Below are 18,545 nucleotides of genomic sequence, written 5' to 3'. Positions count from 1 at the left end.
TTTTTTTTAACAATTTAATTTCAAACTATATACAGTGAATAATATTTAATATGATCAGTGAATAAAATAAAGGTCTTTATTCTGAATACAAAAAATTGCAATTAGAAAGTAGCTTAAGAAATGTTTATGTATATTAATGTTCTTTCTTTTTCACTTTAAAGGCAATAAAAAATAAACTATTATTTGCCATAAAAGATCCTTTCTTTAAATGTCTATATCTGGTTGGCACTCAAGCCTCGATCAGGTTACTAGACTGGAAATGTCAGCTATACTCTTGTCTTTTCTGTTTCTTTAAAATTCTCACGTTGAATATTACCAACCCACCTCTTCTGCATGACTTTATTTTTTGGAAACGTGTGGAAACTGAGGTAAGAGTTCAATTTCTGACCCTGTACGTTGCTGAACACAGCAGTAGTCGCCAGAAGTACAGTTCTCACGTCTTAGAAATTACCCTTTTAAAAGTTTAGATGTCATATTTATGTAGCCGACATAAACAAATATAAGTGGGCTATAATGGCATATAAGATTAAGACAACTATCAAAAGCGTTGTTTTAATCAGTAGCACTCCTGTTGTAGCACTGCACTGTTCGATCGGCGGAAGTTGGCCCAGGGTCTTACATTTTACCGGAAATGCATCATACACCACCGTGCATATAGCCCATTGCCTCTTGTTACAGTTATGAATTAGTCTGATAACATGCAGGAAATGTACATGGGTCAATAGCTATGTTTCCATCCAAAAATGCGAATAAACTTTGTGCAAAACTGGATTATCGCATAAAAGACGTGCGACTAAAGCAGCGTTTCCATCCAACGAGTCAAAGCGAACAAAATCATCACTTCCTGATTACCTGCCGCCAAATATTAACAGTAAAAACTGAATTTGCTGCAGTAGGAGAAGCTGCGTCAATCTTTTCTTTATTTAACAAATGACTTACGCCTGAGAAGGCAAACCTGACACGTATAGTGAACGCGCAGTGGCGTTTGAAAGTGTCAGACGCTCTTGATTCTGGAGTTCATTAATAATATAATAACAGTAATACTTAAACGGTTAGGCATTTAGGAATGACCAAAACAACATTTCGGATGTTTTATTATGTGCTCAGCCTGATGGTTTGTCCATTCACACACATTTTTATCATCACATGACCTCTTATAACAAAAATCACATGACCTTTTTTATTGCGCATGGTGGAGTTTGTGCGGTAAAAGTGTCTCCATTGTAGTTTGTGCACATCTTTTCTTATCGAATAAAAAGTTTATCCTACTCAGTTATGCGCATTTTGGCATTGCCATCAACTGTCATAGCTAATGACATCACCACATTGAAATGGTCAATATCACTATGGTGATATGAATAAAAGTTAGAAAAGTATTTACAAACAAAAGAAGTAAACGTTTCCAAAAAAAAAAAAAAGCTAAATTTACCTATTATATGTAGAATGTCTGGGCGAATTAGTGGTTCTCCCCCGGTGATTCGTATCTTGTTGACCCCTTCTTGTACAAAAAGTCTGGCTACTGTCAGCAACTCATGTGTTGTTAGGAGCTGAGATCGAGGAGTAAGTTTTACCCCATCTTGTGGCATGCAGTACTGACCTGTAAATAGAAAAATGCTCAAGTTACTGAAGTTAACCTCAGTTCTCTGAGATAGGGGAATGAGCAATACATTGAAGAAATATTGGGTAAAACTCTGGCTTTACTTGAATACTGAATCCTGATTTGTTCCCATTTTTGTAGCTGCACAGATATAATCAATAGAAATACTGCTGGATATTTTAATGGAATTATAAAGGTCACAGAAGCAAAAAGGACATCAATGTAAACCAAAACATGAGTAGGATTTAGGCCTTCTAAATTTTTGTCTAAAAGGATCAATTGATCCTTCATGGGAGTTTGATTAATAGGTGGTCTGGTCATGTCACTGTTTCTTAATATGCGTTCTTAGGCAGTGTTGCATCCTCATGTTCTCGGTTTATGTCATCATCAACTGCCAAAGTTCAGTTAAAATACTCAAGACTGCAAGAACGGAGGACGCGTGAAACTTCCCTGATGTGTTCTTGATATCAATGATGCACCGACGCAGACTTGAGCACCGAACTAGCTCTGGAAGTCCCAGAAGTCATCGGAAGTGGCTGGAGTTGGGAAGTGCAGTATTTTGTATAGGTTTATTATTAAAGTTTAGAGATATAACTTATTGACCTCAGGAGTTTCCCTAGATGAGACAGTGAATATAAACATTACCATGAAAATCTTAATAAAGGCATGAAGACATTAAAGGTGTTTATTTGCTTATATTCATATCAAAATCTGTTTTATTTGTATTGTGCAACGTATATTTGTATAAATTCTTTATGCAGAGTACATACTGTGAAAAGGGTAAAAACGATAAATCGTAAATGCTGTAATGTTTAAATAATTTTTGGTTAAAAATGCGTATGGGTCATGTGACAATCAGGAAGACCGCAGCATCTCATTTCTCACAGGACGGGTTCTCAGTTCTTGCGGCCTCCCGAGTTCGTTCTTCCGAGGTGACCTAGCAAGACCGGTCTTCACAAGAACGCAAGTCTGTTCTCTGCGTTCTTAAAACTGAGAAACAGCCACTGATGTTCTGTGCCCTTTTTCCATGTTCGCAATGATGTCTGACAGGCCTTAGGGGAAAACAGTGGTTCCTAGCCTCAGCCCTGCACATTTTGTATGTCTCTCTTATTTGACACACAAGGATGAGCTCATGGATCTCTCTGTTAACGAGCTGTTGATCTGAATCAGGTGTGTTAAGGAAGACACACAAAAAGTGCAGGGCAGCTCGAGGACTGGAACTGAGAACCAGTGTGGCAAAATAACATACATACATTAGTGATTATATGAAAAATGGTCAAAATGTGCTTGTATGGAACTTGCAACATACTTGAGACAGAAAGGCTGGGTGTTTTACTATTTCATCCTTTCATGAAACAACAAGAGTATGAAATGGACCAGTCAACGGTGCTGTTGAATGAACAACTTTGACTTGAGAAGAATGAACTATTCTTTTCTTTTACTGGACTGGGACAGCCTGCATATCTTTTGCTTATGGAGAAGTGATTTGTGACGAGGAAAAAAAAACTACCTGAGGATTTGGAAGTCTGAAGATGAGAGGTGAGATAAGCTAACTTAAACTTTATAGCCTGGAGACCCAGATAAAAAAAAAATCTTTACTGTCTTTAATAATTTCAGATGCATTATATAGTAGTTTTGTCTAGTTCAAGATGCCACCGAGTGCGCATGTTTGTAAATTATTTTAGGGAATTAATATGTAACATTTAATTATACTTAAATAATGCAAACTTCCTATCACTTTACTCAATGTTACCAACTTAGCAATTTTGTTGCTAGATTTAGCAACTTTTCATACTACCTGGCAACTTTTTTTCAAAAAGCATGTAGCAACAAATTTAGCAATTTTTAACATTCACTTGGCTACTATTAGCATTTTTTTTTTTAAATTGACTCAAAAGAACAGTGCCTGCAAGCTTCACTCAGTAGAGTAAATTACTAGCTCCGATAGTTTTTTATAAGTTTTAATTTACTGATATCTGTTAACATGTACAATTGTTTGTAATTTGGGTAGCAATAAATTCCAATAGTGCTACAATTGTTGTCACTTTCACAAATATGTTAATTTCACAAGTTAAAAAGAGTTAGTACACAAGCTGCGATTGTTTAAAAGAATGAAACGGTTCATCATCAGTGTTAAATTTAAATAATAATAAAAAATAATTATTATCAAAAAGTGTTTGTATTACTTTTACAAAAAAGTAATACTATATTTTTCATACAAATCTAAATGGACATATTTTAAATAATGTTTTTGCTAAAATACTCAGTCAATTTGAGAAAACATTATTATTTTAATTATATATTAGTATGCTAAATAAAGATGTAGTTTTGAGTTGCATTTACGCAATGATGTCATCACGCAAAGTAAAAGGTTAATAAGAACCTATTTATTGTGCATCTGGATGTAATGTTTTAATATAATTTATACAATAGTTCCGTCTGGTTCTCGAATCTGATTGGCTGATAGCCATGTGATATTCTGCAATAACATCACTCGTACAGCCTCTTTACCTTTGTGTATTACTCCGCCCTCATAGAGTGACAGCAGATCAATAAACTCACAACAGTTTGACAAATATTGCAGCTAATAGACAACATTGTGTACTTCCGAGGCTTTTTTAGTTGAGAATGTAGTTGTTTAGATTGCAATTATGCAGTTTATTTATAAGGCTAGTGCCTATTTAAAAATATTTATAACCTCTGAGAGACAGCGCATCGGCGTCCATTAGCCTAAGATGGTTGATGTTGTCTATCCACACGATGGCACCAGAATCGCATAATAAGCCCTTGCTTAAAAGATTAAAACAGCGTGATTTCTAACTGCAGCTGATCAAATCATTATTAAACTAATAAGCGATATTCTAAGTCGATCTCTCTCTTTTGTATAGATTGCAACTATGCAGTTTATTTATAAGCACAGTGCCTATTTTAATACAGTTACTTTCCTATCCCAGTTCTCAACAATGTTATTGAGACCTCAACCCCAAACACCCTCTCCTTATCGCAAACGCAACAGCAGTCTGGTAGTGATTGCACTGCTTTTTTGGGGGGTTAATTATTGTGATATCCCGATTGCAACAGAGAAATACTGTAGACTGTAACACTGTAAGAAGATATCTCTGTAATTGGATGGCATTTCATGTTAAGTTCAGCCTTAAAACCTTAATGTTAGCAAAATCAGCTGTTTTGTCATCATTTTATACATTACGCTAAAGAAAGTCATTCAAACACTCTCTCTAAAGTGACGTTGGTTAATAAGTAACAGCTTCTGCTGTTTTGATGTCAGCTGCAGATGTGAATGAATGGTGGAAGAAAGTAGTTTCTAATACAAAAGGGTTTTTAGACTACATATTATTATACTTTTCCCAGAGATGGGTTGTGGCTGGAAGGGCATCCGCTGCGTAAAAACTTGCTGGATAAGTTGGCGGTTCATTCCGCAGTGGCGACCCCGGATTAATAAAGGGACTAAGCCGACAAGAAAATGAATAAATGAATGTATGAATATTATTATACTACATACACTCGTAGCATGTGATATAGCTGTATATTAGCACTGGTGGGACGCTAAGGCAAAACAAGCCTTCCACCAGTGCTGATATACAGCCATATCGCACTGCTACTCGTGTTGTATTGCTCATATAATACACAGGGCCTCAGAGAGTAGAGACATGATGGGCTTACGCATGTCAGATACTACATAATGACGTCACTGATATGCAAATTAGCACGTTACGTCATCTGGCAACATTTAACTACTTTTCGGGCAGGCTTTAGTTACTTTTCATTAAAAATAGTAGGCAACACTGACTATACTTGAATGTTTTATTTCGAGTTACTTTCACATCCTGAATATATCCCTTGTATGCATATTGTGGATCTGTAATTTGTCCAGAAATTATTCACTATTTTCCTGAAAAGTGCACAAATTGATAGGGGAGTGCCACTGTTCATACTGAAAGCTTGTTAGACAAAAAAAAAGTGGCGCTGGGGTTCTCGAATGGTCAAGTTTTTCCACTATGATTAGTACAGTCAACAACTATTCTCAAATTGCCTTTGGATAGAGCGGTAAAACTGTAAAAGTACTACTTATATTACATTTACATTTTATAAGACACTTTTATCTGCAAGTTAAAAATTCCCTTTCTAAACAAGCAGGAATGAGCAAATTGTTTGATATTTCAGAATGTGGATCCCAATCTACCTTAGAACCTATAGCCATACACTTTGTAAAATGTATATGGCTATCGTAGTTGTAGACGATGGTAAATTAATTATTTATGAATAATTAATTTTTAACAAATTAATTATTTGTAGCCTACCATTTCAACTACTTGACCTGCATCGACTATGTTTTACCCATAACCAAATCATAAATAAATAAATATAAGTTACACACAAATTACCACCTGTCAATCACTTTTCGGGCTGGACTGCAGTGATTTGTGTCACTATAATGGCTTCGACAAACTTGGTTGGTAAAAAAGTTGCACAACCAACCAACAGTATCTGAGGTTTTAGATAAAATAACTAAGTGCGAAAGATTGAAGCAGTGTACTGACACTGTAAAAGTTACTTCATAGATTCAAAAGACAGAAGAGTCATTAGATAGAGACAATATTAATAAAATATCATGTTTAACAACTATAGTGAGGTTAGATCCAGCAGTACATCCTTGATAAACTGTGCGATGTGCACTGCTCTCTGGGGTTTTGTGCTCAAAGCACCCGCTGGCTGCCTGGAGCTCAGACGTGCACATATACTGCAGTGCATAATAAAGTGTGTGTGTGTGTGTGTGTCTGTGTGTGTGTGTGTATGGTCATGTGATGTGCGTTTTTAGAGGTATAGTGTGGAAGGAGAGCTGTTCAGAAATGCTAGATGAAACGCCAGTGTAGATGTGGATCATTTTCAATCTAAAATGCCATTTCAAAACTAAGACGTGTTAGTTTAAACAAGGCCAGTGTATATTTTTTGCAAGCGGGTTGCTGCTGCGACAGGGGCAGGGTGAGGATTGCGATGCTGGCTCAGCATCGTGATGTCTATCGGCCATCAGCGATGGATGATGCCTTCGCCTATTGACCCAACCCTATTGGGTAATCGACAGCCCAAACAAAAGGACTGTATATTGGTAGGTCATGCCTAGGCTTCGACTGCCTCATTTTACAAGCAGAATTTGTATGTTGAGATAGAGAATGTTTCCCAGGGGTCCGTTCTTCGTACGTGAATTACTCAATTAGCTAGATTTGGTTATTGACGATTTGACATGATCCAGGATCGTTTTGTCCTTCAAAACTGGTCCGAGAGTTTTTGTCAGAGCAACAGTTCTGGTAGTTCAAACCTGCTTGGGAGCAGGCTCATTTCATATAAATAGGATTAGATCGGCTAATTTCAAGCAAAGGTAATGCTAAAAGTATGTACTGAATGCTGATATTATCTTACAGTGGTAGTTATATACACTTGGGAAAATAGTAAAATAGTTAAAAAAAAAATGTGTATATATACACACAAATTTTAAATTTACTAGTAATATAATATAATAATTAGTTATATTTAATATTAAATAACTAGTAATATTTATGTTTATACATAGAATAAAAAAAAAAAAAAATATATATATATATATATATATATATATATATATATATATATATATATATATATATATATATATGATATAAAAAAAAATATATATATATATATATATATATATATATATATATATATATATATATATATATATATATATATATATATATATATATATATATATATATATATATATATATATAAACGGGGTGGTTCTTCCCGGGGGGATCAAAGAGAACATTTATTAATATGGACTTTTTAGATACAAACAGGTACTATTTTAAGATACCAACCCAGCTTTACAATTCTTTTATGATCATAGATAACATGCACAATATTCAACTGTTTTTTGTTTGTTTTTTAAAGTAATATTAACATATGCAGTCATACACGTTTTGATAGCTAGTATTTCAGTGATTTGATGCTTTGCAGAAGTTGCAGACACCAATATCAAAACGCTTTTTGATGCAAAATTGATTTAATTTACTGATAAAGAAACTTAAATAGGCCTAGGCTACTAAAATAAAGAAAATCTGCTCTAAAATGTCAAACTAAATAAAAATCGCTAAATACTCTTGACACATGAAAGTGTAAGCCTGCAGCTCAAAAATAATGTGTAAAGTTATTGCGTGTCATACTTGACAAACCTTAACTGAGAATTTTGTGTATTTTTGCTCACATGGATAAATGGATATTATTCAGATTATGTCATTATACACTGCTGTGCCATCAGCCAATCATTGCATTGCTGATCATGATTTTGAGGATTGATAGATCTGTCTTTCACAACACATGCAGCGATCTCACATCAGTTCATCCAGACATTTTAATCTGATTTGGGAACTTGTTTAAAGAATGAAATTATTCAGAGATCAGTTATCAAGATTAAAAGATCCAGAATCTGCCAAATCATCTTAGATAATTTAAGCAAGGTACAAAGAACGAACCTCGGGCCTCTAGATGTGACTCAAAGAGCTATATGTTTACAAATGGCAATTCACCTAGAAATGGTGGGGAGTTTATATTTATGAGAGATAGAAAAAAAGGATTCTTTTGTCAATTAGTGAAGTTTGTTTTTTCGCCAATGGCTTGCTTTGTTTGTAACTTGTGGAGCTGCACATTGGTGGATTTGCTCTTCAGTCTTTTAACATTCAGCAGTGATATTTACATCACAATGAACTCAACTTCAACTCTGAAAACTGGAATGCAGCAGTTTCAGTTTACTAGAACTTCTATGTTAAGCTGTTTTGACACAATCTACATTGTAAAAGCGCTATAGAAATCAAGACGAATTGAATTGAATTGAATCTGGCAGTCTAAACATCATTGACTTTGAAAGTAAACAAACATGAAAAATCAGGCTACATAATTCAAGCATGCGCAAGTGAACATTTGAAAATTAACTTTATTTTGATAATTTAATAAATAATAAATTATTTCATTGAAAACATGGATTTACCAATGCCACAAAAACAGGGAAAGCAAGGGGAACACTTCAACAGCAGGTGCCAGAACTGAACTTTGTTTATCTTTGTAATTTATAAATATGTAGTTTTGCATTAATCTGTTTGATCAACTGATTTATCAAAAAAAAAAAAAAAAAAACACTGGTCTAACCAATAAACATTCTTCAATACTAAAACAACCACTGTAACCCAAACTGAGGAGTCAAATTACTGATTAAATTGTTAATAGTAGATTACAGGTTAGCAGTGCTTTAGTTGGACTTGTAGCATTGAGAAGGTAAGTGCCAACTCCTAGAGAAGAAAAGTGTGTGGATGACTTACAACGAAGATTACACTTTTCAGTTAAGGAAATTCTTAGGTAATTGTGTCTCCGTCCAAAAGAGTCCGTGAGAAACTGTGAGAAAGGAAGAACATCCTTCAGAACTCGTCTATGACCACCTGGAACCACGGGCTCTCTGACCTGCAGAGAACAAATAATAGACAATGTTTAGATAACAAATCAGTATAACAAAACAGCCTTTTTTTTTTTTTTTAAAGTTGATATTTTATACAGTTCTTAATCGTTTTTGTGTGTGCTTCTGCCTTTAGTTCTTTTTTCTTTTGTACACCTTGTTGGCTAACATGGTTACCATTGTTCCCAGAAGCCTTTTCCACTGAGTAGTATGGTTCAGTTTACTACAGATCAGTCAAATCAGTCTTGTGTTTACGACAAAAAGTTGATCAATGTCATTCCCACTCGAAGAGGAAAGCTGTATGTGCTGTTCATTTGTAGGATTTTTCTGTACTCTCAAGTTTATAATTTCAATTGCAGACACATGGTAAATGCATGCAAACAGAGAGAAAGCATTGCATGGGCTCATAAACAACAATAGAGGACATACACCAGGGGGCTGTTTCATAAAAGTGGTTTAGAAAAGCAGGGATTAAGCTTAAATTGGTTCCATAACAGCAAGTTGAAAATCATTTGATCTAACTAATCTGAGTTCAGTTTAAATAATCTAGATAACCGCTTGTGAAGATTACTGTCGCGAAACCCTGAAGGTTGAGCATTGATGTATCGATTATGTTGTGTGCTACCATGGCAACTACGAGAACTGAAAGAGTTCTGAAATGAGACACAGCTCTGTTCACAGCGAGCAAGCAGCAGTTTTTAGAGTTCAAATATGTAATAATTTAAACATAATAATCAAAAACTACAGTACGGCTTGCAACAAAGCAGGAGAGTAGGCTGACAGGAAATTGCAGATTTTAAAATATAGGCCATTATTTAGGCCTATTAACGTTAAATTAAATGTTTGTAAAAATAGATTGAAATTATTCATGCACAGACAATGCTCGCTTAATGCCAAATGTTTCTGGGAAGGAAAAGTTTTAATGTTCTGCAGGCTCCCGGTAACATTCAAAATGCGCTTAACATAAGCGCACTGAGTTTAAAATAATGGCAACAAAGAAATGAGAATGCACAAGTGGCAGGATATTTAATTTGCTCCCAAAACCGCTGAAAATTTCTGCTTTCCCTTTGACACACGTGTTTCCTGCAGTGTGTGGCAAAATATCTTTATATTAAAGTGAGGCTACTGCTCGGCCCAGATCTCTCGATTATTCCACTCAGGGTTTACAGTTTTAAAGTAAATCATTAAGAAATGTAGTCTACTACTTTATATCAGTCAGTGCTTTCTTAATATTATTTTCTTCATCAAACTTTTGTCATTCATATTTAAATTGCTAAGTACAACCCTCATAGATCTCTCTTTTAAATTAATATTTTCTACTGGATGCTTCATAATAATATCTTTGTGCATATACATTTTAGATTATTCAGTATCAAAGCAAAATTTGTAACTAACCTAACAAAAAATAAACTGAAGATCAGTCCAAAAATTTATACACCTAAATTAATATGTTGGGGGAAATATTGAATAAAATTGTAATAAACGGGGAGAAAAAAAACAACAGAAACATAATCAGAAATAAAATATAGTTGAAATGTTGTAGTTTGTATTTGGATTATCTTATTTGAGTTTAAATGTATATATCATTCTATTCTTAAATATGTTTTGTATATATCCGGAAAAGAAAAATCTCACTTTCAAAGCGTGACAGCTCGCAGCACCGTCAATCACTCAGGCAGAAAAACATGACAGTCTGCTGAGTGTTTTATGGGCCGATCAGATCATAAGCAGATGATCAGCCCGGCCCAAAATGTACGTTGATACAGCGGGAAACTGCCGGGTCTGCCCCTGGCCACAACAGGAAAAAAAAAAAAAATGCGTTATTTGCGTAAATTTTTTTTAACGCGTTAATTATTTCAAATTAATCGCATGCGATAACGCGTTTATTTTGACAGCGCTAATATATATATATATATATATATATATATATATATATATATATATATATATATATATATATATGTATATGTATATGTATATGTATATGTGTATATATATGTATATATATATATATATATATATATATATATATATATATATATATATATATATATATATATATATATGTGTGTGTGTGTGTGTGTGTGTGTGTATTTTTTTTTTTTTACTATGAAGTGACTATAAAGTTTGAATCATTATAAAGAGGTTAAGGGATTTAAAATAGCATCAAATTACAGCAGGTGAATATAAACATTACTTTGATTGAGCTTGAAGACTTAGTCTGAGAGTTAACCTGCCCCGGACCAGGCTAGTCTCCCAGCATAAGTTGTCAGAGTAACTGAGTTTAAACTATCGTAAATTTAATTTATGAAACCGAATCCACCATTAATTAACCTGACTCACCAAAACAAGCCTGGCTTTTTCTCTTAGCTTGGTTTATGGAACAGGCCCCATATCACGATCTTGCCTCTTGGCTTGTGGCTATTTTGTCACAAGACAACAAGCTTTGCGTGAGTATGGATCACTGCTTTTTTGGCCAGTTATAGCGGTTACTGAAACGTCATATGACAGGTCGCCACACTTTAAATTTGAATACAAATTTAAGACAATGCTCCTACATACTGACATAACATTACATATGATTAAGCCATTGCAATGATCATCTATGAGAAATATGATGGCATTCGCTTACTGAAGTGATTCAAGATAATGATGGTCTGTGATCCTTCTATTGATCAGTATGTGAATGTTTCCATGCTAATAGCTCTACTGACTACAATGGCTGTGTAAAAATATTGATACAGCTATCTTTCACAATATTTCTGATAGTGTATTGATATTCTGATGCATATTCTAACCTCTACTATTGCTACATTGTTAAAAGTTTTAAGTGCATTAGTTTATAGCTGTTTCGACCCACAAGTGAGTGACCCATGCAAGTCTTTTTTGTGTTTACTGTCACTACAGGAGATAAGTGGGGCCTTGTCTGGGCTTCTGTAGGTTAACTGTCAGGTTTTTTTGGTCCAAGGTATCAAGTGGACCAAAACCCCTGACAGAAGCCATCTAGAGCTTGAGGAAAGTCATGAACGCAGGCAGAGTTTACCACAATCAGGAGATGGTCAGCAGTGATGCTTCTTTCCCATGCTTTCATTTGAGTCGAAATTATAGCCAGGGCTAGACAGAATCTGTGGGCATTTTTTGCTATTATTGCTATTTATGCAAAATTATTTGGGGGTATCGGAACTAAAAACTTTAAAAATGAAATAAAAGTAATACCTTTTAAACTTTCACTTAATGTTTACAATGCAAATCCAATTAGATCCATGTATTTGGTAAACAAAGGAAATCTCTCATATATTTACTAAAAGACAGAAAATATTACTTTATGAGCTGTATTGTAAATAAATCAAATGAACATGTTTACATTGGTCAATAATATTATTGAAATTATATTAAAAACTCAATAATTATCAATTTACACAAGTAAATAATTAGACTCAATGATGGACTAAATCTGCGGATTTCTGAGCGTGCAGGTTCCATGTGGGCCTACTTATAACCTAACCTAAAAGTGTCGTATAATGAAATTCTCAATATACCTAGACACAGCTGAATAAGAAAAGTCCGCTTTTAATACATTGAGATTACTCTGATTGTATATATAATATATATCACACACTGAAGTGAGATATCTAATGTATCTAACTGAAGTAAACCTGTTAAAAATATTTAACAAGGCAATCAATTTGTTAATTTTTTTGGACAAATGAAGTGTGATAATTTTGCACATGTTAACATCAGAGTACAAGCAGGCACTGAGCTGTCAATATCAAAGCAGAGCACATTAATATCCATGACTGTTCCAAATATGGTCAAACCAGGCTTCTAGAAAATCTTAAAATCCATTTATGGGATTTTTTTTCTTTTACTTACCTCCACATACGTACTATATCAGAAAACAATTTAACATAATGGACCAATTGCAGTATGTGGCACTTTTAACCTTAGAAATGTCCAAAGTTGCCTTTGCAATGTCTATATTTTGGTTATAAGTTTTAAAAAACAAGGCTAAGAATGCATAATCGCATTTATATAATTTTACTTCATTTAGGGCTATTGATCAGTTAATGGGATACACTTCGAAAGCAATTAAAGTGATACTTTGCCCAAAAATGAATACTCTGTCATCATTTACTTATCCTTGTTTAAAAAACCTATGTGAGTTTCATTATTCTGTTGAAAAACTGATAACCACTGACTTCAACAGGAATTTGTGGTGGCTGCCATCAACCAGCATTTTCCCAAATATCTTCTTTTGTGTTCAACAGAAAAAAAAACTAAATCAAAAAGATTGTAAACCACGTGAAGGAGAAAAATGGCGAATATTTTCATTTTTGAACTATCCTTTAAGGAGATTTCAAAGCATGCATGCTGGTTTGTCATATGTTACGGTGTGACAACCATGACTGATTTGTCTGATTTGGTACTTAAATGAAGGTCTTATGATCCCACTGATCTTGCAAAGCGTGAACCATTTATAATTTGTCACACCTTAAAACCATGCTCAGCAACCATGCTTGCATGAAGCATAAAAGAGACCTTTTGTGAATCTGATTAGTCAATATGTTACACATCACATGTAGCCTTAATATGCATAATTAAATCAGAATACCCCTAAACCATATCAATTTTAGCTATAGTAGGCATGGTTTATTATGCAGTAAATAATTGCATAAATGTGCAACCTTAAATGAGTTGTGTTCTGTTGAGCACAAAATATATTTTGCTAAATGTTGAATAGAGATAATTTAGCCATTGACTTCAGTATTATTTTCCTACAACGCATGTCAATGGTTACTGGTTTCAAACATTCTTTAAAACATCTCATTTTGTGTTAAACAGAAAAAAAAAACTACTTAAAGGTTTAGTAAACAGTTATTAATTTCCATTTATGGGTGAACTATAACTTCTAACATGTACGTTACACAATCATAACTCAAAAAATGACAAAATTGCTGTTAGATAAAAACAAATCAGACAAAAATCGGATCATGAAGTATTATCCTTGTCCCCAAAACACATGCATTAGTCTATAGCAATCACGTGACTTCAAAGCAGCAGGTGTACAGGCAAAGTCCGACACACTCACCTCCTCCAGTCTGTTTTCTTCATGAGTGACACCGGAGTACCATCGACACATTTGGTATCTCCCACATGCCTGCTGAACTGGCCTGCAGAACTTTACGCAGGCCTCTGCAGCGGTGTGCGCTCCAAAGATAATACGACTGAATGTGTTGCAGTTTAATGCCATCACAAAAGCAAATGTCTCAGTCTGTGTTGAAAGCGATACAATATCTGTCGCATTGTGACTGTTAAACTTGACAAACAGTTCGCCTGGAACATCCTCGATGATGGGTTGTGTCTATACGCGGCCAATCAGCGTCGAGGAACACCGACAGGAACTCTGGGCAATATAGTTTATGTTAGTGAACTACAAACTAAATACATCTCGGCACAACATAAACCCATAAAATAAGGAATAAGGTATTGTCACCAACAAATATAAATATTAAAGCAGGAGAGTTGTCTTTTGAAATTGTACACATAATTTGCAAAGTAAAAGAGAATTTTAGATCGTTTTGAAGATAGAAAGACAACTGTTGCGATTTTTGTGGTAGCTAAATTAGTTAAAGAATCTGTTACTCATTTGTTTTTTTCAATGTGAACGCTCAAGGCTGTCTTAGATTGATGTTTTCAGCTTAATTCCAAGGCTATTTGGAACATCAATTACAGATAATTCAATTCATCTTTATTTCTGTAGCGCTTTTACAATGTGAATTGTGTCAAAGCAGCTTAACATGGAAGTTAAAACTGTGTCAGTCCAGTTTTGAAGAGTCTGGAGTTGACTTTCAGTTTAATTTAGTTCAGTATGGTTTGATTTTTTAAAAATTAGCCTATATAACATAAAATGTAGATGATAATTTTTCTTTCTTTCAAAAACGTAGCTAAAACGTATTCTCTTATACAGCTTGAAATTGTATCAGGAAAATATCATATTCATGAAAAGAAATGGGTTAAATCTAAGCCAAATTGTAGACACCTCAATGTTTTTCTACACAATAGAAAAATAAACGTTAAAATAAATAAATAAATAAACTTATGAAGCATTATGTACATTTTATTTGGTTAATTTATTGTGTATTTAATTATTTTTATCCCTGGTATTTATGTTTGTACCGTGAATGTACATAGTTAATATACTTTTTTATTTTTTCAAAAAATTCTTTGTCTTTGTACTAGGTTTGTACATATTTGCACAATAAAAACAAATACTATACACCATGCTCAAAAACTGTGCAATGGACACATCTGTAATAAAGTAATGTTAATGATTTGACAGTGCTCAGAAGTTAATATTTTTTTTCTCTGAGAGCCAATTTGGAGTTTGAACTCACAGGATGCCATTCCGTAGGCGTCTGTACAAGCTTTATACCACAGAATGTCACTATACATGCTAAACAAGAATTTGTTTTGGTGCCTTTTTTATTGTGAAAGTAGCCCATGCTAAGTTAAATTAACCTCTTAAGGCCCAAGGTGTTTTTTTGTTTTTTGTTTTTATTTTTTACATACATTTTCTTTTATTTCTCTTTGCTATATCTCTTTGCTTTTCTTATAGTTGTGTAAATTGCTTCCTTGTCCTCATTTGTAAGTCGCTTTGGATAAAAGCGTCTGCTAAATGACTAAATGTAAATGCTATTTTGTGCTTATTGAAACCTACTTAGAATAAAACCTAAGTATCATCTTTTGATATGATGTACTTTTAGAGAAAAATAATGTCCATATAGGTGGACTCGTGGTCCGAATTTACATAGAACACTTTTTCCTGACTTTTTTAAATGCATATAAAACATTTTTTTTAAACATGTTTTGACTATCAGAGAGTAAAAACAACATTTTTTGCCCATTTTCGACAGTTAAAATTGTGTTAGGGACATTTCATATGCTGTATAACATTTGCAGGATGACACTGTATGTCTGTAACAAAATATAAAACATTAAAAGTATTTTAAATAGCCACTTAAGAGCTAAAAATGTGCTTTCCACGTATGTGGTCACTAAGCCCTAGGAGGTTAAACTTACATTGCAAGTGAAAAAATACAATAGTATTTATAGTATTTCTCAGTGGCTTTGGTGCATTTCTCACAACACTATTTACATTTGCACAACAGTTGATGCATTTCTCAAAAGAATTACTACAAACTGCAAAACCTAGTTGATAACCTGCAAAAGTGCGTCACTTGCTCAAAATGGATCCTTCCTCAAAAACTCCTTCCTCAAAAGCAAGTATTTGTCAATGCAAGTGTCAGTGTTTCATCAAGATGAAAAGTCCTGACACCATTGTTTATGAACAAGATAGACAAATGACTTTGTCATGATTCATTATGACAGTTTACTCTGTACATTTTTCCAATGTAAAAAGATTTTGGTGACAATTGCTGAAAATGCTCAAGACAGCACTATATATACTACTTGCGCAGCCATTTAAAAACTACAGTAGTTAGACATTACTGCATTTAGAGAGGTATCTGAGTACAAGACACTGAATATGTACAGTATGTTTAACATTTTTACTGCATTTGCTCTTGGCAATTCTAATTTATTCACAGCATTGTGCAAACAAATAAACACCCTTATTTACAACAAACATAAACTTCCTTTGGGTAGAGCTGTGCACAGCTGTAAACAATACTGCAGTACATATTGGAACTGAACATGCAACATACATAGGTCTATAAATCATTCATGAAATTGTTTAATTTGGAAGACATTTTCAGGGTACAAAAAAAAGATTTTAAAATTGTTAATGAAATTTACTTGACAGATTTTTTTTTGTATGTAATGACTCAAGTATTGAAATTAGAACTATTAGTTTTTATAAGGAATGACTATTCAGCATTCACAAGTTTAGTTCATTTTGGCTGACATGACATAAGCAAATGATAATGATATAAAACAGAAGAGAGTTAAATAAAAGCAATTGATGCATCATGTCCAAAAGCATTCGCAATGTGTTGGAAAGAATGAGAAACTGCTATTATGATTTGCATAGAAAAACTGTAATAATAAATGTACTGATGTGGTTTTGAACTAACCATACTACATTATATATCATAGTGAATGCTATATCAATGAATGCTACAGCATACTGTATTAATAAAGTGTAATATATACTGTAGTATATGTAGAATTTTACTACAGTGAACCGTGACGTATTAATATTGTAGAAATCCCTGTGACATGCTCACTGAAGCTCTGCCCACTGTTTGAAGGCCCATCCATGGTTCACAGCTGCACCTTATCAACCTAATCAGCAGCAGTGTGCTCCTGTCTATCACTGTTTTGGACTTCTCATGTGGTGTTTTGGCTGTGTGCAAATGTAAGTTATGTTTTTTTTGTAGTTTTTGTTTATGGAGTATCTTTGTTTATGCAGTTTATATATTTTTTAATAACTTATTTTGTTCGATTTGTCTTCATACTTAGAAACCAGACTGAAACCACGTGGAGAGATTCGTGTACTAGCATTGGTGAATAAAACCCAACGAAATCTTGCCTCAGGTAGGAATGTAAAGATTCACCTGACTCATGATTTGATACGATTCATTATGCTGATCTCACGATTCTTGATTCAGTCATGTCTTTATAACAAAATTATTTGAAAGAAATTTAAGGTGAAGAGCCTTTTTATTTTTTTTCCCAAATTCTGCCCATTTTATTTTTTTTTTGCAAAATAATACGTGTTCTGGCACAAATTATTTTTTTTTTTGAAAAAAATAATACAAACTAAACTAAAACTCATAAATAGGCAAAATTATGTTTTCTGGCATAAGCTAAGGTCTTTGCACATTTACAATGTCCTCTGCTGATGAAAAACTCTTTCACTGGGGACTGAGATGGCTAGTGTGGAGGTAAGCTCTTCCTAAACTAGAGAGCAGTGTGTATAAAGGTGAGAACACTGACTATAAAACTACTATATAGTAAGATAGAGACATAAGCTGAACATAATTATGAAAGTGAATCATTATTATTACTTGTATAAATATCTGCAAATTATTAAAATATGCATAAACTAGTTTGAAGGGGGTAAAAATAATCTAATACCTGGTTCTGTAACAGAACAACTTTCTCTTCAGTCAGAAAAACAACACTTTTGCTCCTAGCATTTATCGAAGCAAGCGGAGCTTAAAATCAACCGTTCCGCGTGGTTTGGCTTATTAATATATATATATTTTTTTGCGTATAGACGTCTGTGACAGTAGTTTTTCACTCTGCTGATGCTTTATATGCATCATATTTGTTGTTATGGTAGTGAAAGCAAACATCATCTTTTTGCAGTATTTGCACACAGTTTGTGTTTTTTCTGATGTCATTTTACTAAGCTGCCCCACCTCTTGCTCGCTGCTAATGGGTAGGGAGGTTTCCTCGAGCCGGGATTCGAGCACGGGATGC

General features: G+C 33.9%; 1 protein-coding gene and 1 long non-coding RNA gene across 4 annotated transcripts in view; one reads left to right on the top strand and one right to left on the bottom strand.

Moving 5' to 3' along the window:
• mocs1 (molybdenum cofactor synthesis 1) overlaps positions 1-14,488 on the bottom strand; it is a 32,014-nt gene extending 17,526 nt beyond the window's left edge. The window contains exons 1-3 of one of the 2 annotated variants that reach the window (NM_001105660.2): positions 14,188-14,488; positions 8,968-9,106; positions 1,430-1,597 (exon numbers count right to left, since the gene is read on the bottom strand). In NM_001105660.2, the coding sequence (NP_001099130.2) occupies positions 1,430-1,597; positions 8,968-9,106; positions 14,188-14,349 (469 nt within the window). In that variant the 5' untranslated portion in view covers positions 14,350-14,488. The remainder of the gene's footprint in view (positions 1-1,429; positions 1,598-8,967; positions 9,107-14,187) is intronic. The other variant, XM_087289591.1, reaches the window with a different exon arrangement.
• Positions 14,198-18,545, top strand: part of LOC141378444 (uncharacterized) — a 73,682-nt gene continuing 69,334 nt past the window's right edge. The window contains exons 1-3 of one of the 2 annotated variants that reach the window (XR_015513723.1): positions 14,198-14,582; positions 17,369-17,475; positions 17,580-17,654. This is a non-coding gene — a long non-coding RNA (uncharacterized LOC141378444). Of the gene's footprint in view, positions 14,583-17,323; positions 17,476-17,579; positions 17,655-18,545 lie in introns of both variants that reach the window. The other variant, XR_015513722.1, reaches the window with a different exon arrangement.

The sequence above is a fragment of the Danio rerio genome, chromosome 17, assembly GCF_052040795.2.
Source record: "Danio rerio strain M-AB ecotype USA chromosome 17, GRCz13ab, whole genome shotgun sequence".
Lineage (NCBI taxonomy): Eukaryota > Metazoa > Chordata > Actinopteri > Cypriniformes > Danionidae > Danio > Danio rerio.
Note: the sequence above shows the minus strand (reverse complement) of the source record. Positions and strands in the feature narration are given on the sequence as shown.